The sequence below is a fragment of the Protopterus annectens genome, chromosome 7.part1 (genome assembly GCF_019279795.1).
Source record: "Protopterus annectens isolate FY-2018-M chromosome 7.part1, PAN1.0, whole genome shotgun sequence".
NCBI lineage: Eukaryota > Metazoa > Chordata > Ceratodontiformes > Protopteridae > Protopterus > Protopterus annectens.
The window spans coordinates 363556425-363580093 of NC_056740.1; the positions used below are offsets into that span (position 1 = coordinate 363556425).

Below are 23669 nucleotides of genomic sequence, written 5' to 3' on the forward strand. Positions count from 1 at the left end.
AACCTTGGCAGTCAGGGTTCAAAAAATGTGATCAGTGTAATCATAAGATGTCAGTTACTGATGGGCACACTAGCTGTGTTTGTTGTCTTGGTGCCCTCCATTTACAAGACTCTTGTACCATTTGTCATGGATTTAGTTCTACTAGAGCGGAAAAACAAGCTTATTGTCAGGGGCTTATTAAAGGTTCCCTTTTCAGAAGCTTTAGAGGGATCCCAGAGCTCCAAACCATCATCTCCTTCTTCTTCCATATCTGAAAAGTGAGTAAAAGATCTGCTGTCTTGGCTCGGGCCTTGGAGACATCTAAACAAGATGTTGCTTTGGAACCAAGGGCTCTTGGCTCTAATGAATCTAAATCTACCTTTTCTGCTCCACCTGTGACCTCAGAGCTGCCAGAGTTGCTTACTAGGAGACAGTTTCCAGTCTTGGAGCCGGTTACTCCCATTTTGAGATCACCCATTTTGGAAAGGGCAAGATCTCCTTCATTATCCTTCCGTTCCTCCGGGAGCTTATCTGATGATGATGGGGAGCGGGTGGTGAAGAGACTGCTTTGAACACTGACGCTGGCAAAAATTTTATCTCCTCTGGCCCCAAAGTAATCGGAACCATCCCAAGCACCATCCCCATCCTCAATTCCTTCTCCAACCCAACTTGTGGTTTCAGAGCCAGAGATATTGGGTCCGATAGTAGTGGAGGCATAGGAACCAAGACCTCCCTTAAGTTCATCGGTTCTGACATCTGCTCCAACTTCCTCAGTTCCATCGGATTTCGAGGAGTCTAGGAACAGACGTTCATCCGTTGGGTCCGGGGAGGGGAGTCAGCATGGATTGTTTTCCAATCTGACTCTACACTTCGGTGCCTCGGCGAGGTTGAGCTTGGCTCTTACATCGGCTTAGGAGCCACCCACTCTGCCTCGGGGGTCAGTCCTCTGTCTCTTCGGAGCTGAGGACCTCTTTGGAGCATGGCGAGGGGGCTTTTGAACTGATGGAGTGAGTGCTGTCACCCCAGACAGCTCCACTCTCTGGCCCAGGCTCTGTGTTGGTCTCATCATCACCCCCCCAGGCATAGAGACCCGGAGCGCCAGAAAGCCCCTGCAGGCAGCATTATCTCTTCCAAAACTTCACCAGAGTACACCTCTGAGGAAGTCCCTCAAAAGAGATTGTGCAAGAGGAAGCACATAGACTCCCCTGATGAGTCTGTCACTTCAGATAGTGACCTGGATGATTCATAAGGGTCCCCATGTTCTCCCTCTGAGGATGTCTCCTTTGCTGACATCCTTGAGATCCTTAAACAGAGGGATGGCTGGAAGTCCCCCATGCTTCAAAGGACGAGTCTGTATACCTGGAGGCTTTTGGGTCTCACCCTTCCACCTCCTGTTCCATGGAGGCCCAATAAATTCATTACAGATCCTACAGAAAAGGAATTTTTAACCAGAGGTGTCCCTGTAGATCCAATGGTGGTGGCAGCATCCACCAAGAAGGAGTTGTCAGAGACCTCCTCATCTGTCCACCCTCCATATAAAGAATCGTGGAATATGAACAGATATGGAAAGCGTGCTTTTTCTTCAACGCCATTTACACTGCGGTCGCTGAATTACTTGACCCATTTTACAAGTCTTCAGAATGATCTCCTAAAAGAGCTGGGAGATACTCTTCAGGGTACTGTAGCTTCGGGGATCGCAGATCAAGATTCCTCTCAGCTCTCCACCCTCAGTTCAGTTGTTAACTCCTCCATTCAACTGATTTCATATGCAGCTGATGGAACAAGCAGGGCTATATATATATATATATATATATATATATATATATATATATATATCTATATATATATATATATATATATATATATATGTATGTATGTTTATATACTCATACATACACACGCACCCACACACACACACATTTATATATATATATATATATATATATATATATATATATATATATATATATATATATAAATACTCATACATACATACCTCCCCACATTTATATATATATATATATATATATATATATATATATATATATATATATATATATATATATATATATATATAGATTATATATATATATCTACACACACACATTACATATATATATATACACACACACTATATATATATATATATATATATATATATATATATATATATATATATATATATATATATATATATATATATATGTATGTATATGTATGTATACACATGCATACATACACAGAGAGAGAGCGATACATACGCACACCCGTATAGGTGTTTGTAAAACATAGCCTTTCAAATAAAAAATTAGTCGATCATTAAGTGATCAAAACTGAATTTGACAAAAGCATGGATCCACAAAGAATCTAGAGAAAAAAAAGTTTTTTTTTTTTTTTTGTTTTGCAAGGAGGCAAGCCCTCCTGTGCGCCCCACACCCCGTGATAATTGTATATCATAACTCCGAGACTGCACTACAGTGGGGGAAGGACATATTCCACAGTCCCCACTGTACCTTGATCTTTTTTACTGGCAAAGCCAGTAAATTTCGATCAACTAATATTTGATCAGCAACTGAACCGGCTCAACTGGGTGGCCACGGTGGTGCAGCAGTTAGTGTTGCCGCCTCACAGCAATAGGTTCTCTGGTTCAATTCTCGGCTGGGGTGCCTTCTGTGCGGAGTCTGCATGTCCTCCCTGTGTCGCATGGGTTTCCTCCGGGTGCTCTGGTTTCCTCCCATACCCCAAAGACATGCTGGAGGTGGATTGGACACTCTAAATTGGCCCTAGGTGTGAGTGTGTGCGTGTGTGTGCCTTCTGTGGAAGGTTGGGTGCCGGGCTGGCAACTCTACACTGTAAAACTCCACTGCCAATCATAAGCGGACAGGTGATCCGCTGTGGCGACCCCTAACTGGGAAAAAGCCGAAAGAAGAACTGAACCGGCTGAACTAGAAGTCAATGACTTTCCATTTTGATGGAAAGTTGTAGTTCTCTCTCTTTCTGTGTGTGTGTGTGTGTGTGTGTGTGTGTGTGTGTGTGTGTGTGTGTGTGTGTGTGTATGTGCGTATGTATGTATGCATGTGTGTGCGTGTGTGTTTGTGTGTGTGTGTACATGTATATGTTTGGGTTCACTTCTAAATCCTGAAAGACCAAAATCTTGAAAGCTTTTGCAATTAGATGTGGTCATCTTGTGCTCTCGAGCGATTCATTAAAAAATAAGTGTTTTAGAATTTCCTTTTCAATTTTTCTTATTAGTTAATGCTCCCTGTTTCTTACACTGTGTATTCTTTCATAACATAGTTGGTATTTTGTTCTTTATTTTTGTCTTTTTATACTTTGTATAATTAGTAATACCATCATTAGTAACTCGCTCTCTTTTTCTTCCTTGATAATTAAAAAAAGTGACTTTACTTCTTATTCATTTTTTTTGTTATAGTGTTTCAGGATGTCAGAAAAAAGCCCTTCAGATTTTAAGAAGTGCCAAAAGTGTAGGCATAAGTTGCCCTTTTCCGACACTCACACTTTATGTGTAGTGTTTGCGCCCAGACAACCTTCAAGTTAATTATGTTTGCAAAACCTTTCATCCACATGCCATTGCATATAGAAAAAATAAACTTGTGTTGAAAGGATTCCTTACTACTTCTTTCTCAGAAGCTAATGCTGGGGGTCAATCCCCAAATCTAAATCAAAGGAGCCTTCCACCAAGTCTCCTAAACCTTTAGGATCTTTGACTCCATCACCCTTGGAGCTGCTAAAGAAAAAAATAAAGTAGATCCGAAGGCTGCTTCTGTTCTTCCGGCATCGGATCCAGCAAAATCCTCTTTATGTTTGAATCTGGTACTTTCAGAGTATCTCCTCCCTTTTGGAATGCTGGTCTTCTAAGTCCCTATGCCTAGCTTCCTCTTCTAGAAGTTTGACTGAAGTGGCATGGACAGAATGATGAGGAAATTCTTCTCAGCGCAAATAGAGATGGGAGTTATACTGGCTCCTACTCCTTCGAGTCAGGAAGTCCATCTTTCTACCACTCCACCAATTTCAGCTCCTTCTATGTTCCGACTGATCATTTCAGAGCCCCTGGATCTGAGATTTCTGGTTTCATCTGGTTTGCATCCAAAGCTGTCTCTGAGTGCACCAGCTTCGGTATCATCACAGCAGGATGACACTCAGAGCTGAAGCGCCCCTGTCAGGTGCCAGGCGTTGGAGTCAACTCTGAAGTTTTTAAAAACATTTCTGCCCCTCAGAGCCTCTGCATTGGAAATATCTGCTCCGAATTCTGCCTCTGGTGGATTGCCTTTGGAGTAAGGAGAACCAATGGGTAAGAAGCCTGGCATCCTTGAGATCCTAAGCAGAGGGGTGGTTGGTCCTCAAACTGCCCTTCACCAGAGGAATTGGTATTCTTGGAGGATTTTGGGACTGGCCCATCTACTTCCTGGGTTACTCTACCTGCAGATGAGCTCATTGACTTTATCTCTAGGCTGGCAAGGAAGGAGTCTGATACAGTTGAGCCCATCCCCAAAGACTGGATCAGATTCCAGGTCAGGAAAATTATTCACATTACCACAATTTCAACCTGACTGATTCTACAAGCCTTGGGATCAATGTTGTTGGCTGTAGTCCTAGTTCCTTTAGCAAGATTTTACATGAGATCAGTGGATGTTAGCAATACAATGGTCTATTCTTTATCAACATGTCATCCCAAATCAGAATCACTCAAGCATGCAAAAGATATCTTTGGTGGTGGATTCGATTAGATCAGGTTCTACATGGCCATACTTTTATTTTTCCTCAGCCCAAGGCTCTAGTGACCTCAGACACTTCCCAGATTGGGGGGGGGGCACTTCCTGGGGAAAAACATCCAAGGTACTTGGTCCCCTAAAGAGGCCAATATGCATATCAATGTCCTGGAAATGAGAGCAGTGCTCTTAGCATTGCGGGCCTTCCAAGACTCTCTCTCTCGGGACAATTGTTATTCAGATGGGTATGTCAGTAGTTTGGTACATCAGCAAACAAGGGGGAATCGGATCTTACCCCTTGTGTCGAGATGCCCTCAGAGTCCAGCAATGGGCAATCTCTTCCAACTGCTTTCTGATAGCAGTGTACATTCCGGGGTAGTCCAACATGATAGCAGGCAATTTGAGCAATCTATTCTACTACCTGACGAGTGGTCTCTTAACATGGAAGTGGCAGAAATGATTTTCTGTCAGCGAGACCAGCCTTGCTGCAGTCTTTTTATATCTCCCCTAAACAAGTGCTGCAGCTTCTTTGCTGGGGGGAAATCACTGAGGGATGTTGTGCTCCACGATTGGTCCCCCAATCTACCCTATGCCTATCCCTCAACTCCCCTAATAAACAAATTTTTGCAGAAAGCTGCCTGGTAGAAGAGCAAAGTCATCCTCCTTGCACCTTACTGGCCTTGGCAGAATTGGTTCCCCTTCTTTTGGCCTCGTCTGCTTTGCCCACCTTGGATTCTGGATCTGATTCTAGACCTTCTGTCTGACCTGACAGGCATGACTCATGGATATCAAACTTCAAGGTAGCAGCATGGTTTCTCCAGTTCCTTTAACAGACAGATAACAGATACCCTCTTCCCGTGTTCGAGATGTACTTTTATTTTTTTATAGTTACAGAAGTAAATAGAAAAGGTTTGTTTTTTGGACACAACAGAAACACATTGACCCCTTCTCAGCCCCTGCACAAAGTGTGCTTGTATTTTTGTCAGCAATTTTTAATAAAGAAGCTAGCTCCTCAATGGTTAGAGCATTTTTAGAGGCACTCTTCTGCTGAGACCTCCCTGTAAAGACCCTACTCCACCATGGGATTTAAATTTGGTACTGCAGGCCTTAATTCCCATTTGAACCAGCAGCACAATGTGATCTTACATTCTTGCCTGGAAAACCTTCTAGTGGCTATTGCCTCTGACAGAAGAATTTTGAAACTTCAAGCACTGTTTTCTAAACCTCCCTACTTGATTTTGCATTACGTACCAACCCTTCCTTCCTTCTTCCTTCTGACTTTGTTCCAGGGCGAACTGATGAACCTTTTGAGCTTAAGAAGGATGTAGCCGAATTAAAGGGGGAACTCAACAAGTTGGTTGAATTAGTATCCACGCTTTTCGGCGCATCCCAGGGTGTTCTAAGACTGGTAATCTTTATGCAGATTCCTCTTTAAATCATCATTCCAACTCTGTTACGGCAGTTACTGAGGGTGCCTCCAATTTTACTACCTTACCCGGGTGTCACGACGTTACCATTCTGGTAGACGTTCACTGTGACGACAACCCAGGCTTATCGGAGATGCGAAGTGGTGCTGGGGAAAAAATCAACAACACACACAGTGTAGGAACTAGCTTGAAAAAAGAACACATGGGTTCAACGGAGGTACGAAAAACTGTTGGCAAGAACATTGGCAAGAACATTACTGATGTTCATCGTGTTACACTGCTGCAGTCATCACACTTGGGTTACCTGCCGTCAGGCAGTCCCACAGTCGGGTTAACCTGCCATCAGGCGGTCCCGCAGTCGGCCAGAGTTCCAAAGTCTTGGTCCGGCGTCGGTTGCTGTAGCTTCTTCCCTGACGTCAGTGAGCCAGGGGTATATAATATGCATCCATCGCCATTTTCTCCACTCTTTCTTGCTGCATGGTGCCCAAAGCAGAAGCAGTTCGCAAGTGCTGGTTGGCCAACTCCTGAGATTTTCAAAGTTGAATTTCAGATCTGAAGTCTTCAATAAAGCTAAGTACCCCGTTGGGGAAACTTTTTTCTTGCCTCAGACCGATGTCAGAAAAAGTTAATAATTGTATTTCTTGTGGGAAGCAAATACCTCATAAGGACTTCCACTCTTCCTGTATTCCATGCTTAGGCCCTGATCACGACATCACTAGTTGTCGGTTTTCTGCTAGATTTAACAAACACACTATAAAAAGACATTTTGATTTTGCTTTGCACTACTTTGGCCAAAGGTTCAATTATACTATGCCGTTGGATCAACCGATGACCGCAATTCTGAAAAAACGCAAAGACAAGGATAAAGACAGGCATCCGAGGTCCAAAACCGACGACAAAATCTCTTCTAGGCTAGTCGCCGGTTCTCAGTGAGGCGCTTTCGCAGCCCCTGACACCCACTACCTCAGAGCCACAGGCCGGCTCCGACTCCCACATGGAGACAACTAGGCCTCTGGAAACTCAAGGTATTGGACCTACGGAAACTAGTCCCTCAGATGTGTCCAGAGCCGCTGAGCAGGCACCGGCTTCTGAGGGTGTTTGTAGACCTTCACAACTTTACCGTTAAAACAACAGCCAAGACAAAGGTACCATTAAAGACAAAGAAACAAGTACAGCATTCTCTTGGACAGTCCTCCATGCCTAAGAAACAGATGCTTAAAATGGCCGAAGACCTCATTACTCTAATCAGGGGTTCCCATCCCCCTCCTGAGAAAAGGCCTAGGCAGGATACAGACTATGACTCCTCTAATCGGGTTTCCATTTCCTCTGATTCCTCTTCAGACCAGGAATGCTCCTTACCCCCCTCTGAGGACTCTGATGCTGAGGAATCTATCCCTTCAGCCTCTCCTCCTGAGGATTACTCTTTTGGGGAAACTTTACATACCACGAGGGAACATTTACATTGGGAAAGTCAGGAATACTCAGAATCCAAGAAAAGGCTCAGGGATTTCCTCTTATTGCCTCAGCACAGGCCCCTGGCTATTCCGCCTGTGCTAGACATTGTGGATGATGTGTTCTCTGAATCCAGCTTATCTCCTGACTCTTTGCCCTGCTCCAGCCAAGCCAGATAGGTATTATAGAGTCCCTGACTCTCACAAGTTTCTGTACAAAAACCCTTCTGGGGCTGAACCAGAAACTATTTCCTAGGGTCCAAAAGGGGTTAAGGCTTCCATTGCAAAAAATCCAGTACCCTCTGACAGAGATTCCAGAGCTTTGGATAGATGGGGGAAGAAAGTATACACGTCTGCAATTTTAGCAGTAAGAGCTTTAAATTGCCAGTTTCACATGCTTAAGTACCAACAATATTTAATGGCTCAGTTAAAACAGAAAATGGTTGCTAGCTCAGAAGCTCCTGATTGTAAAGAAATGCAGGATTTATTGCATGCAGTTGAACGGGTGGGAAAGCATACTCTGCAATGTGGTTTTGATTCTTTAGAGGCCTCTTGTAGAGCCGCAGTTACAGGGTCTGTTATTCGAAGACATGCTTGGTTAAAAGAACAGAGTTTACCTGAACATGTTAAGGCAAAGTTATCGGATGCTTCTTTACAACATGATACCTTGTTTGGTGTTAAGGCAGAAGAGGTGTTAAAGAAAATTGAGGTTAAAGCTAAATCTATGCAAACAGTCAAGGATTTCTTACAGGTACAGCCACCTTGGTTTAGCAGAAATTGGCCAACAAAAAATTGGTCCTTTCCAGTGTCAGATAGGCCACAGAGAGGCAGATACGGATGCCCAAGAGGCAGATCTCAACCCCAAGGCTCAAACAGACAACGACAGTGGGGCACCTCAACCCCAAAAGGAGGTGAGGACAAGTCTTAACCTTACAGGAAACAGTCATAATGACTTTCCTTTGCGTATGCCAAGCACGTCCCTTCTGGAATCCCCCTTAGGGGGAAAACTAGCACTTTTTTCTCAAAACTGGCAAACAAACACCCAAGACAAATGGGTCCTGAATATTGTGTCTCAAGGTTACAGATTCCACTTCCATACTTTACCAAAGCTAAAAGGAATGTCAGACCTGCCACAAAATCAATGGGCAGAGGCACAAAAACAAATTTCAGCCCTCATGGACATGAGAGCTATACAAAAAGTACCACAACAGGAACAAGGACAAGGATTTTACTCAAGACTCTTCCTGGTCCCCAGAAAGGACAAAGCCTGGAGACCTATACCTTTCGATTCTGAATATTTCCTGGATATTCCGAAATTCAAAATGTTGACATTACAGCAGCTTCTACCCATGCTGGGCAAGAAGGCTTGGTTTGTTACTCTGGACCTCAGAGGCATACCTGCATGTCCCTATCAGACAAAATTGCAGAAGATACCTCAGAGTCAAAGCTGGTACAGTGCACTACCAATTCTCTGCACTGCCCTTTGGCTTATCTACTGCACCCAGGGTCTTCACAAAGTGCCTGGCACCAGTAATTGCATTTTGCAGACAAAAAGGAATTCAAATATATCCATACCTGAACGACTGCCTCATTCAAGCAGAGACAAAGGACATTCTTCTATAGCATCTGGCGTTTGTGAAAAAGCTGCTAATTTCTCTAGGGTACACAGTAAACGAAAAGAAGTCAAAACTAGTGCCCTCACAACAGATTACATTCCTGGGTGCCAGCTTAAATACAACGGCCTAGATGGCTTACCTCACGCCAGACAAACAAGTGCAACTAACTCAATATTTTCAACTACTGGCAAAAACATCCCATCTCCCTGAAAGAAAAATTCTGCAGGCCCTGGGATTCATGGCCTCCTGCATACTACTATTACCATATGCCAGACTGCATATGAGGAAATTACAATGGTACCTGAAAAGTGTTTGGACTCAACATTCTCACAGTCTAGATGCAGTAATTCCAATAATTCCCTGCCTACAACAGGAGTTTTGATGGTGGGCACAGGCATGTCACCTAAACAAGGGTCAGCCTTTTACCCAACCCACAGCCAAGCAAACTCTAACAACAGATGCTTCAGATTACGCCTGGGGAGCACACATGGCAGGAACATGCATTCAGGGCAAGTGGACCACAGACCAGATGCATCTTCACATCAAGCAAAAAGAGATGTTGGCTGTTCAAAATGCCCTAACAGCTTTCAAGAACCTTCTACATCCAGGACAACTATTACTAAAGACAGACAACACCACAGTAATGTGGTACATAAACAAACAAGGGGGCACTCATTCTTATCCCCTATGCAGGCAAGCCATGACCTTGGGAACACAGCTCTAACGTACCAAGTTCACCTGCAAGCACAATTCCTGCCAGGAAATAAAAATACTCTGGCAGATGACCTAAGCAGAAATATCATGGACCCTCATGAATGGAAATTGAATCCACAAATCTTCAGCATAACACAAAAATGGGGATGCCCAGACATAGATCTTTTTGCCTCCCCTCTGAATTGCCAACTACAAAAATTCTGCACAAGGACTTATCACAAACAAGCATGGAAAGTGGATGCTCTTCTGTTAAGCTGGAAAAACCTAAAAGTCTATGCCTTCCCACCACTGCCTCTCCTTTCAAAGGTACTCCTAAAAGCCAGACAAGAAAAAACACAGATAATCCTGATTGCTCCAGACTGGCCACACCAGCACTGGTACCCTTTCTTAAGGAACTTGGCTCAGGGCCCACCATGGATTTTGCCCTAAATTCCACACCTTCTGACTCAACAAAACAATCAGATCCTGCACGGTCAGCTCAAAACCCTAAACCTGGCTGCATGGCAGATACTTTAGTCAAACAGGCAACACCTCTCTCTAAAGCTGTTATGGATGTCATTTTGGGGGCCAGGAGGCCTAGCACCAGGAAAGCTTACTCAGAAAAATGGAAGAGATTCTGCGCCTGGAACCAGGATTACAGCCTTGATCCTCTTGTTCCAAACATTCCTCAGATTTTACAATACTTAACTGAGATGCTGGACAGAGGCCTATCCTTTTCCTCAATTAAGATTCACGCCTCTGCCATTTCTGCACATTACAACACGGATCCTCCTTTATTCTCTCATCCCTTGCTAAAGCAGTACCTCAGAGGGGCTAAAAACATAAGACCACCCCGGAGAGCACCAACACCAACTTGGAACCTCAATTTCGTTTTGGAAAAACTGACCCTACCACCTTTTGAGCCAGCCAATACAGCCGATCTAAACTTTTTATCATGGAAAACAGCTCTGCTCCTGGCAGTAACTTCAGCACGAAGAGTCTCAGAGCTACAGGCATTAATGGCAGTGGAACCTTTTATAATTTTTCATCAGGATAGGGTATCTTTAAGGACAAACCCTACCTTCATGCCAAAGATGGTATCTAGTGTGGCTCTTAACCAAACCATCCATTTGCCTACTTTTTATCCAAACCCCCAAAATAAAGGGGAGAAACTTCTGCATTCTTTGGACATACACAGGCAGCTATGCTTCTACTTGGACAAAACAAAAGCTTTCAGGAAAACTTATCAACTGTTTGTAGCATATGCTGCAGGATCACAAGGCAAGGCTATCTCAAAGCAGACTATATCCAAATGGATAGGACACTGTATTCGGTACTGCTACTACACACAGCATGGAAAATCAGTCCCTAATAACATTAGGCCTCATTTCACCAGGGCAACAGCCACTTCAGCAGCCTTTCTCAGAGGAGTACCTATCAAGGAAGTTTTGGAGGCTGCAACTTGGAGTTCAGTGCACACCTTCACCAAGCATTACCACCTGCCTCTTTACTCTAAATCCAGAGCAGGATTTGCCACTGCAGTTCTGCAGGTCCTCTTAGCCAATCCTAACTCTTTATAGACCAGCCACCCAAACTTAGCTTTGGGATTCAACCCAAGTGTGATGACTGCAGCAGTGTAACACGATGAACATAGTACAGTTTTGTACCTACCATAAATGTAGATGTTAGAGTGTTCACACTGCTGCAGTCCAGGTTACCCTCCCTCCATCCCCTCTGAACTAGCTGGACTTATCTATACCCTTCTATCCTATACAACCTTTGGGGTGTATTTGCTGGTAACTGAAGGTATTGTTTTTATTTTATATGTATATTTTTGATTAGCAATATGTATTGCCTACCCACGTGGGGGCACCTGACATCTGGGGCAAGAAAAACTGAAGAAAATGGCGTTGGATGTATATTATATACCCCTGGCACACTGACCGTCATGGAAGAAGCAACAGCAACAGACGCCGGACCAAGACTTTGGAACTTTGTCCGACTGCGGGACCACCTGACGGCAGGATAACCTGACTGCGGGACCGCCTGACGGCAGGATAACCCAAGTGTGATGACTGCAGCAGTGTGAACACTCGAACATCTACATTTATGGTAGGTACAAAACTGTACTTTTTTTCCAAAGGGTCAGGAGATGGGCGAAAAACAAATGGAACGGTTTATTTTGGTTACCAAAGCACAAATTATTTTGATTGAGGATTCACAGAAACAGACATTTCCTTCCACTACCATTACAGGTACAGGAAAAAGAGAGGATATTCCAAAATGTATTGAGTATTTGAACAGTAATACTATTTTTTTAAGTTTACCTATCATTGTGACTATCGGGAGATTAGCTTTTTGGATACATTGATTATCAAGGATTCTGAAGGTTTCAGGTCCAGAATATTTCGCAAACATACTTTTTGTGATTCCTACCTTCATTTTAACAGTCACCACCCCTATTTTCAGAAAAAAAGTATCATTAAAGGACAGACTATTAGAATAGCCAGAATGACATCGCATAGGGAAGATTTAAAGAAAGAATTTGTGATCCTAAGATCTATGTTTTTTGATCGAGGATATCCTAAAGAACTGGTTGACAGCATCCTTAAAGATATTTATGATGGGTGGGGTGGCAAGTGCAAACCATTATTAGGTAGGAAGTTTACAGATTATTTATCTACTGATATTGAGAAAAACAGAGAGAGAAACCACAAATTACACCCAGGCCTGTGTGATAGTGTAGCTCTTCTTATAAGGGTATCCAAAAACATAATCTACAAAAACTGGAATATATTTAAGGCTAATCACGACATTCACAAATTGGATGGTGAAAAACCAACCTTTTCCACTAAGATTGGAAAGAATATCAAAAATATATTGGAAGGCAACATTGTAGAAGTGGGGATAAATGGGAAGGCAGGTACTACGGGATGTGAGAGATGTGCTCAATGCAAATACGTCCTTCAGGAACCTATTACTATTCTAGCCAATTATGCTTAAAGCAAACTTTTCTTTAGAAAAGGAAATTGTGCAAGCAAGAGAGTTGTTTACCTTGCTAAGTGTAATTCCTGTGCAGATTTTTATGTAGGGAAAACTGAGAGGGCATTTAAATTAAGAATTTATGAACATTTATATGACATTAAAACAAAGAAAGACGCAAATGCCCTCTACAGACACAGCAAGGAATGTGACAATTATACAGGCTACAAATATGGCATCATTGATGAAGTGCAAACCAGTTTGAGGGGTGGAGATTGGAAAAATGTTTTAAACAAAAAATAAATGATTTGGCAATTGAGGTTGTCTGCTAACATATATCCAAGGCTTAATGATTTTATTTCTATTGTACCTGCCTTGAAGGAAAAAGCAGCTAGAGTTTGAAACATTTTTCATTTCTTCAACGACCTATAAGTGGGACAGAAAAATACAAAATGTACACGGATGAGAAACTTGAAAAAATTGTTTCACAAAACATTATAAATTTCTTTGTTTTTTAACATATATATTTTTTATATATTTTTTTACATTGTTTTTAAATTGGAAGAAATATATATTTTAACAAGAGCGATGTTTAATGAGTTAAGCTTAAGATTTGATTGATGGGTGTCGGCCCAATCAGGGAGGGTTTTCAACTATTTAAAACGTGCATTTAGTGTTTAATTGTTCTGATGAAGTCAAATGTCTTTTGACAAAAGCGCTCAACGGTTTGTGGATTTTTAGTGCAGTAAAAAGGATCAACTATGGAATCACTGTCTTCGTTTTGGTGCTGTTTTATTTAGGTTGTTTGCACTCCTGAGTATGCCATCTTTCTGATGTAACATTAAAACAAGGTCACATCTGCTTATCTGCTACAGTTGGTGGTAGCTCAGGTGGATGTAAAAGATCCCAGTGCACCTGTCAAGAAGAGTCGAAGTTCCCTGATGCCCTGGCAAAATTTCCCCTAGTACTGCCTCTGGTCTCGCTGAAAAAGAGGCCACTTGCCTAGTGGGATTAACCCGGTCAGCATAGAATAAATAAAAATGCATATGTAGACACACGTGTATAAATATATATATGTTTTTTTTTAATTTTCCTAGCATTGACCATTTCAGGGATTAAGCCTCCCTGTCTCAGATGCCATGAAAGCTCTGAAGAGCTTGGTTCCCAAACCATGCATTTTCCTTATCCCTGCTCAAGCTGAAAAATGATGTGGCTGCATAGAATGTACCACTGAAGCTTTGGGAGCTGGTCAGGTGATTTATCGTTGGCAGGGTGTAACCCATATAGCTAAGGCTACTTGTAGCAGTGATCATTTCAACATATACTGTGATAGTAAGTTTACTTACCCAACTGTACTTACTTTGAGCTCATCAGTTGTTTTATGTGTGTCATTTCCAGCCATTTCTGATTGAGCAAGTTATGAAAAAAGTCTTCTTTCTGACTGAAAGACTTAATTTTTTTTTTTTTTTTAATACCGCACCTTTGGCTAATCTCTTTTACCATTAACCACGACATACAGTGCTTTGGAATGAAACAACTGGCATCTGTTGTCCTACGGTGTCGTGGGCTGTACGTTTCCTCATTTTATGAGAAGCTGTGTCATGCTATCCTCTGTGATTCCTTGGTGAGCATGTTGCTTTTGGCAGGTCCACTTAAGATTATTGCTGTCTTGAGGAGGAGTAAAGCTGTTTCCATTCTTGAGGTCATTTACAGTTTTTCTCTCTCTCTGTCTATACCTCTACCTGTTCCACTAAACCATTAACATTTTTTAAGAGGAAGGCGGCAACCAGTTGCTAAAGATCATCTGCCAAATACCGACAGCCCAAACTTTAACTTAGGTTTTCAGCAGTTCTGACTGTTAACTTTAGTCTACACTGGTGGATCAGTTTTCCAGCTTGCATGCATCTACAGTACTCTCACCCTATGCAAAAGCATTCTGAAGGTTGCAGAGCAAGCTTGTTAACTAAAATTGCTTAGGCTGCACCCTCCTATGGCTGAACATTTGCTTTTGGAAGATGTGCCATTTCTTTCTCAGTCCATGCTTGCCAAAGGGATGGTGTAGTACATTCTTCACCCAAGGGACAGTGTAGCACTTCTCCCCAAGCGATGGTGTAACACATTTCCCCCCAAAGGGATGGTGTAGCACACCCCTGCCTTGTTCTAGGAATCACTTTTAAAGGAAGAAAGGTTTACAAAACTGGTATAGTGTATCCAGTTTTTGGAAGCTATTTTGAATGTCTGTTTCCAGGATTTTCTTCCACAACAAGGCCAGCCTTAGACCAGTTGGACTTATTTGGCCCATTGTGCTTCAGTCCCACAAGGGCCTCACGCTAGCTTATGGACAGGCTCATTATGCCTCATGCAACTTACAGGATTTGTCTAAGCAACACTACAGCAAGGTGCAAGGCCCTTTCCTAATTGTAGACTTGTTTCCCATTACTGAAGCGGAATGGCTAGTCTAGTATAGGAGGAAGGTCAAGTGTCACAGCAGCATCCCCATAGCCATACTTTAGCACTTTTGGTGCTTGCTTATCCCATTTGCTGATGACATTACCGTGGTGTTAAATGCCACCCCTCCAGTGGCCCTTGTTGTTTGAATTTCAAATTGCCAGTTCCCTGAGATTTTTAAAGGGAAATCGATAAGCTCTTATTGCTTCTGGCTTGATCATGTTTCTTTACAGGGTTGTGGAGTACTCTGCTGTGATGCTTGTTAGTCCAAAACTGACCTGCAGCAAGACTTTTTTAGGGTACTGACAATTTTGTCCTTGACTGGATCCCAGCAAGGGCACTGACAAAGAGGTTGAAGTCCTCAGCACTTTTGAGAGATATCATGGGCCACCACAGGGAACACCGCAGTGATATGTACTCCAGTCCTGACTACCAGTGAATGGAGATAGAGAGTGATGTTCTTCCATGCACTTGTTTTGTCAAACATCACTTCTGATGTATGGCTAAGGGTCATGATAACTAAAAGCATTTCTTTCTAATCCTTTTTACCTTCTCCCATCCCATCTCTTTTCCTGGCAGATGTCTCACCTCAGCAGAGAAGGCTATACGGAGAAGGGGTCCTTGGTGCCTGTGCAGAGCAGATGGTGCAGGCCGCTAAGCTGAGCTGCTGCTTTTTTGCCCTGCTTACAGTTTGATTCTTTCCGTCTTTCTTTTTTCGTCTCTCTGCCTACTCTCTGAAAAAAATCACAAAGTTTCAGTGGAACAACAGTGGAACAACATGCAACACACTCACCTTTGGTGCAGAAATATGCAGGTTCTATTCCTACCACAGGCTGATGGATTTTTGACACTGAAGTGCAGCATAAAGAGAGTTGCTGCACTCCTGAGTGTTTCATCCTTCAGTTGAGATGTTAAAACTGAGGTCCCATCTGCCTGAGCTGGTGGTAGCTCATGTGGATGTAAAAATCCCATGGCACTTTTTGAAAAGAATAGGGGAAGTCCTCGGCTAAATTACCCCTAGTAGTATAAATACCATCTCGTGTCTCCTCTGAAAAGAGACCACTAGCCTAGTGGGACTAACCCAGTCAGCAATGAATAAATAAAATAACTGTAACTAGACAACACACTTGGGCTGCCCCTGCAAAGGGCCTGTTTGAGTATTGGGTTTACCCATTCAATAAATGTGATTAAAAAAAAAAAAAAAGATGATGCATGTGTACCTTGAAATATTGGGCATCTAGAAAGGTTTGCAAGATCATCTTCAGTCAGATAGGTTTCCATGTGGTTGATGTTTCTTTAATTATTCATTAATTCCCTGATTCTAATTTCCCAAATGTTAAGTTTCCCAGAGCACATTTTACATTGATGCAGCTAGTATGTGAAAGGGAGGTGAATACATGGTGTGTTAACCCATTTTAGGTGTTTTCCTTTCTTTGGTTGTTATGCCTGTGGAGTTTGTCTAGTAAAGGGAAGAGTGTAAGTGTGCAGGGGCCTCCCCTCTCCTCATGGAAGTCATTGTTTAGTTATTGTGCATGTCATTGTGGGTAGTGGTGATGGTAGCTTTTGTGACTGAAGAATTGGCTTCTCGTGTTTCAGGAGTTTGTCATTCAGATGAGAGGTGAGTTTGGATGTTCTGTTAAAGACTCTGACTACTACAATTATGTAACCTTTGATTAACTTTAATCTCACGAAGTCCTTTAATGTAATTAACTTTCATGTTCTTCTCCATCTGCTGTCTAGAGGAAATTAAATGTGTTCTTTAGCTCTTGATGTCTTTACCTGTACATAAAGGTCACAAAGTAGTCAAGTGTTTTTTAAATCTGAGCTAATTGTTACCATGTCCTGACTCTCCTGTGCAGTCTTGTCTCTCCTTCAAGACTGATTTCTTGTGGACCACATATAGGACAGAGTATTTGTTCTGCATATTTTACTACTTCTGAATTGCCTCTTTACATCTCATTTCTTGACTTTGGAAAGAATGTTAAACATTTCTACCCTTGGAGAGACATTGGACTTTCTTAATTCTGCTTCGTTTGTCAGTCTTTCTTTTGCCAGTCTATCATTGAGCCTCCTTTTGGTAAGTGTATGCCTCAGGGCTGTGAAACTGACAACCTCAGTTCTGGTGATAATTCTTGCAAGACATCACAAGGGTTCTGCAGTGGACCTTCAGATTCTGTGGTTCCAGAATTCAGACTCCTTGTATGCACTAGTCAAGATCTCTGACTCGTGCAACAGGCATCTGTGGATTTCTCCTACCAGTTTCTTGACAAGTGGGCCCATCACATTTCTTCCTTCCATAAACTGTAGCTGAAATTGATATACCTTCCCTGATGTGGAGAGAACACGTGGGGTCACATGGCTCAAGATCTTTGATCCACTCAGGGATCAGTGCTTCACATTAGCATCTTAAGGATTTCTCTCTGTCTATCTACTAAAATGGAGGAGTGAGTTTCACTAGGCCTCATTTCTATTCATCCAGACAGTATGGCATGTGTGTGGTACATCAGCAAACAAGGCCTGCAAAAAATCCATAATAGCATGGAAGTGGGTTTTAAGGACCATCAGAATTTAGCTGCTGTTCACATTACAGGGGAATACAGCTTCTTGGAGAAAAGGCTGAGTTACTGTGCCCTCATGAGCAGTTCATCAGTCCTCAACATTGAAAATGATATTGAGAAAGTGGGGGCACCCTATCTATGATCTGATAATCAGCTGCACAGCAAAGGTAGAGTGAAGGGGGCAACTGTTCAGGTGCAAGCTCTTAAGAGGCACTTTTGGCACCGCAAAAGAGTTGCTGATCAGGCTTATATGAGACACTGGTATAAATTAATGTCCTTAGACATTAGTAACTGCAGCAAGTAGCTTGTAGAAGCTCCTTGCTGCAGTTCTGCTGTTAGAAATATTGAGATTTTTAGTGGGCACAGTCAGTTGCAAGAGGGCTGTTTTGGGATGTGAGGGTTCTAATCTGGAAATTCTCCAGGACACCAACTGAGCTAGCTACGTCTCTGCCTATGGCCAGCATATGTTAGAAGAAATTCTCCCTGGTACTTTTCTGCAATGGTAGGCTGAAATATGACCTGATGTGTGTGAATCTGGTCCAAAGGTCTGCTTTGTGCCTCTTTTCCACTTCCACTGATAAAGTTCTTTTCCGGTGGCAATCAGATGTAACAGTAACATTTATTACTGTTTTCCAGACCAGACAGATTTGTTTCTCATAATTCTTCAGTTTCATTTAGCATCCCTTTTATGACTGTCTTATCACAAATGCTTGTTGTTTCACATTTCTGGAAAAGCCCAGCCAGGTCTGTTTTCTCAGACTGATGGCTTTGCTGCTCCAGTTTCACTAGTTGCTGGATCTGAACAGCTCTCACTAGAGTGGTTTCCTTTGTCACATCTTTTCATCAGCCTTCCACTTGGCAGCATTTTAGGGATAAATAGAATTTCAATTTGGGTTTCTACCAGGGATACAAAAAAAAAAATCCTCACTGATGCCGATTGTCCTTCTGTACGTTTTAGAGCTATTTGAATTTGAATATTTTGAATTTATGAGTTCCATGCAATCATATATCCTGCCAGCTAACCAAAAGATCGTTGTTAAAGTTAACTGTCTGATAGTAGACATCCACAGATACAGAATAAGAGTAAAGGAAAAGGGATGTGCAGTGCAGAACCAGGCTACTTGATGTATATGTAAATGTGCTTATACTGGTTCAATAATCAATATGCATTACAGACTGGCTTCTGCTCAGAGATACCGTGTTGCTAAACCATCTCCATGTGAAAGTACAGGAGCAGCTTCACATGAGATGCAACTTAATCCGTTATGTAGGGAACAAGCAGACTTTGTCAGGTATGTGGTGTTCATCCTATGCTTCTAGAATGAATGTGCCATTCCTGGATGTTTTCACATCAAAATTAAGAACATGCACATGCAAAGCCTTCCACGAATGTACCATTAGTGAGACATAAGGAAATTCTGTTTTTTTTTCCATTGTCAAGTAAGTTCCTATTTCTATTCCCAATATTTAATGTTGATTTATGCTTAGCTATATGGAGTTTACTGTTTTATAACAAGCTTTGTTGGTGTCTTGACAACTAGTATGTTCACCTGTCATGCCAGAAGTACTACATGGAGTCCTGTTCCATATTGTCATTGTAGCATAGGATGAGAAGGGATGGTGAATCTAGGTGTCAACTCCCCATTTGTATGAACTAGTTCTAATTTCTGTAGATTTAGAAGATCATGCGGTGCTTGTTGGTGAAGACCGGAGTAGTTTCACTGTGTGACCTGGCTTAATATTTCCCTAGTGAATTTATATAGCACTCTGGGTCTCCCTGTCAAGACAGCAGTATGCTAAGTTATATGTAAATAGTCAAAAAGCTGTCACTTACTAAGGAAAGGTAGTATGTTTGAGAGAGCTGTGTGTCTAGATATGTGCTAAAATGTATACTAATGAAAAGTTCAATGTTCATAGATTAGTACTAGGCTAACTGCCATTGTGGGCCATTCTAAGCCTCGCCAGTTACCCCATGTGAGAATCAAACCGTACTTCTCGTGTCTTTAAGGTAAACAACTTAACCATTATGCCAGCCTCCCACCATGGAATTGATTTCTCATTGTAAATAGTAATTTTCTGCAACTTTGCAACTAGCTGCTTTGCTGTTGATGGTTATGTGACATAGACTGATGCATTCCTGACTACAGCTCTGGTAAACCCGGTTCCGGTAGTGATCCCAGATGCTGAAGGAGATGGCCTGGTATATGGGAGTGAGGTGACTGAAACTGGTTCTCCCATCTTGAAGACCTGGTGTGCTGCAATACTGACATCTGTTGGAAGATAGCTGTTAATGCATGCAGGACAGGGACCAAGACATTCATAGCTGTCTGACAAAAGTTGCGTAGCTAGATTGTGACATATATGAGAAAGCATGCGTATGCCACTGCGCCAGCACTGCTGATCCTGCTTTGGTAGTGTATCTTTTGGACTTCTCTGAGGTAGCGAGTTTGATAGTAAGGTTTTGGGCCTGCCTTTATGGCAGCTTGTTCATTGCTTTGCCTATTATATTGAAGCAACATGTGGTAAATCTGCTTTTCAGAGACAGGACCCCCAAAGGACGATAAATGATCATTACTTTTCTGTTCTACTGGATAACTAGCCTTTTAAACAAGACCAGAAGAAAATGATGATTTAGTGCCCGTGCTGAAGGAATTGGGATAATGTAGCAGTAACTCAGCAATTTTATGTTTATTTTTTATTCCTTAGCGGCCTTGTCAAGTTATGGAGTGCTCTCACTTTGCTTGGATCCTACCATGGTAAGAGGTGTGCATTCAGAGTAGAGCAGGTAAGGGTTTTGTTTACCAAACACTTTAAAAAAGTTATTTTGCAGTATTAACTATATTTTTATTTACAGACCTTATGTCAAAAATTGGACAGTGGTGAAAATGCTAAATATTTTCTAGAATAGTTCCTTAAGTAATTTCCAAACCTGGCATTTAGGATAGAATGCAGGTGCTGTGTAGTTCTCCAGCAGTACTGATTTTGGATGAAACTTTAATTCAAAGCTTACCTGTCTGTCATGGTATTACAGTTCTGGTAAATGTTAAAATATTTTGTCTGTTTAAAAAAGCAAAGGGAGAAATTTTAAGGTTTGTAGGTATGATCATGTTAATTTAAAATGTGTTTATATTTAGCAATTGTAAGAAATACATTGTAATTTGGAATGCATCATTTCATAAATCGTCCTCCCTGTCCTATAACAGCCATGCAGTTGTTAATCTTTTGTACTTAATTACTAATTGTTTGTCCTTTTTAATGAGTCATAATTATTTTTTGCACATGTGCAGACTTTGAGTATTGGGTCCATCAAACGCTGGTAATGTTGATATTTAGCAAGTTGAAGCACAATCCCAGCAGGAATATAGTAAATCTGAATGTCAAATACCATTCGTTCTTTGATACCTGCTGCATCCTAGTTTGGGTCATGGGGAAGTCAGAAATAATATTGGCTTTGAGACGTATTTTTGGATGAGATGCAAGGTTACTGCGGGATAGACATGCACACTTATCCCATATGTTGCATGCACACGTATGGGTAGTGTAGAAGGCTACCAATTCAGCTAGTAACATGCCTTTCAGATGTGAGGGGAAAACAAAGCCCCAGACAAAAACTTGTATGGACAAAAGGATGAAGTGCAGATTCCACAGAGAAGGAACCCATAAGAGAGTCAAAACAAAGAGCTAGCTGTGATGCAGCAAAAACTAACCATTGCACCATTCTACTGCTGAATTTTAAATGTCTTTTTAAAAAGACTTCTCAGCTTGTTCAGTAAACTCCCACTGCACAGTCTAAATGTATCACTGCCTTTTCCAAACATTTTTATTTCTTTCAAATTGCGAAACTAAATAGAAAATATAGACTTGTTGCTTCCCACTTGGAAAGAGTCATGCCTACTGATCCATGCAAATCTGTGGTCGAGTGGAGAAGCACAGTAGTTGTGAAGTGGGGCAGTGCAGTCACTGAGGTGCTCAGTTGCAGCAGGACCTTTAAGCTTCTCAACAGATCTACACCCTGCCTTCTTGCCAGCCTTATCTGTTGTTTTGGCAGTAGCCAGCAGTTGCCCCACAGGAGGCCTGTCTACAGGGTAACCAGTCCAGCAAGAGTCTGAGGGGCAGAATTGGGAACAACATCCACTTCCATGGGGAAGATACTGTAAGCATTCATTCTCCGATACCTGCTTAGGTCTTTGGAGAGTCAGACCCCATCTGGTAAAGCATTGAGTATTATGTCGGTAGAGCTTCTCCTGGATGGAATAATGAGGATTTAATACAGTTGAAGGTGAATGGAACAAGAATAGTTGGAACGTTCTTCCTCTATAGGGATGGAGGAAAATAGAATTCTCTACCATTAGAGCTCAGACGGATTGAAAATGTTGACATAAATGTGCAATTGTGAAAGGGAAGAGCAGCCAATGTTGATCTTGTTGGAGATCCATGGCCAAGACTGAACATCTGTTTCAGAGTTCATATTCACACGCGCACGCACACACTAATTCAGGTCACACACACATGATATGTATTCCTACTGGCGGTTCAGAGGATAGCAGTTCGTCTAACAGCAGGCCTTTGGAATTGAGCAGGAAACTGGAGCACTTGGTGAAAAACACTCAAACATAAGGAAGTCCTACAGACTCCACACAGAAGACAGCCAACTGGGATATGAAATGGAAAACCAAGAACTGTGAGGCAGCATTCCTTACCTCAGCACTAGTATTCTATAAGTATTTCAGGAAGCAAACATCTAGGAATGAGAGTGAAGTACAATCTAAAAAAAAATGCTGTTGATAATGACTCCAGCTGTGTGGTTCACATATATGGATGGTCATTTGTGAACATTTACAGAATCTATAATATGATCTATTGTGATAATTATGATAATGTAAACATATTGAATAGGTTCAGATGTAAGAACTAGACTAGCTGCCCCTGCGGGCCATTTTAAGCCTAGGCAGTTTACCTTTTTGTGCTTGAAATAACCTAGCCCATTTGGTTATAAGTTGGTCTTACCCATCCCATGGTTGATAATATTACCTCTGATGAGATTAACTAAGATTATACCATAGATAATTTGAGGGGACCAGTGAATGGGATAAAGCATTTAGGAGAGGCCTCTGTCCATTAGTACTACAGGGGGCAGTCCTAGGATAAATTTTCTGTTTCCCAGCCATAGATCCAAGTTGCACTTGAATATGGACACTTTTTTGAATCTGTTTCAGAGCAACCATATCCTCTGTGAAGTATACCTGTCCCCTCCAAACCTTTCGGTTGATGCTGCAGAAGAGATTTGGACCCTTAGACTGTGTATTTCTGATGACATTTCACTTGTTGATGTTCATAGGTAGGTACTAGGCTATCGGCCCAAGGGCCTACATAAGCCTAGCCAACAAGGCTCCCTGGCTTACGCCACCCAAGAAAGTTATTTTCCTGTGCCACTATCGAGCAGAGACAGAGAAGTGATCCCCGGGATGTATTTCCTATTTCCCATCCACTCATCAAGATTTTTCTTGAAGAGTGCTAATGAAGAACTTTACTTGACATAGATGGATATCCTGTTCCAAAGTATGGGAAGTCTCTGGAACAGGAATCTATCCCTCCAGCTTGTCCTGTTTATTGTGGTGTCAAGGTTTAGGTCCCTAGAGCGTGTAGCTTGGAGGGATTGGGATTTCTTTAGGTGTAGCATGTCCAACAGCTCTGGGTTTGACATAGCTTTATATGTTAGACAGAGATTACCTCGGAGTAGGCAATATGCTATGGTTTAAATCTGGAGTTTTATAAAGAGGTCCGT

At 42.0% G+C, this 23669-nt stretch overlaps 1 protein-coding gene across 1 annotated transcript in view; it reads left to right on the plus strand.

The window, feature by feature from the left end:
• RPP14 (ribonuclease P/MRP subunit p14) overlaps window positions 1-23669 on the plus strand; it is a 461268-nt gene that overhangs the window by 372601 nt on the left and 64998 nt on the right. The window contains exon 5 of the mRNA XM_044078796.1: window positions 20591-20669. Within this exon, the coding sequence (XP_043934731.1) occupies window positions 20591-20669 (79 nt within the window). The remainder of the gene's footprint in view (window positions 1-20590; window positions 20670-23669) is intronic.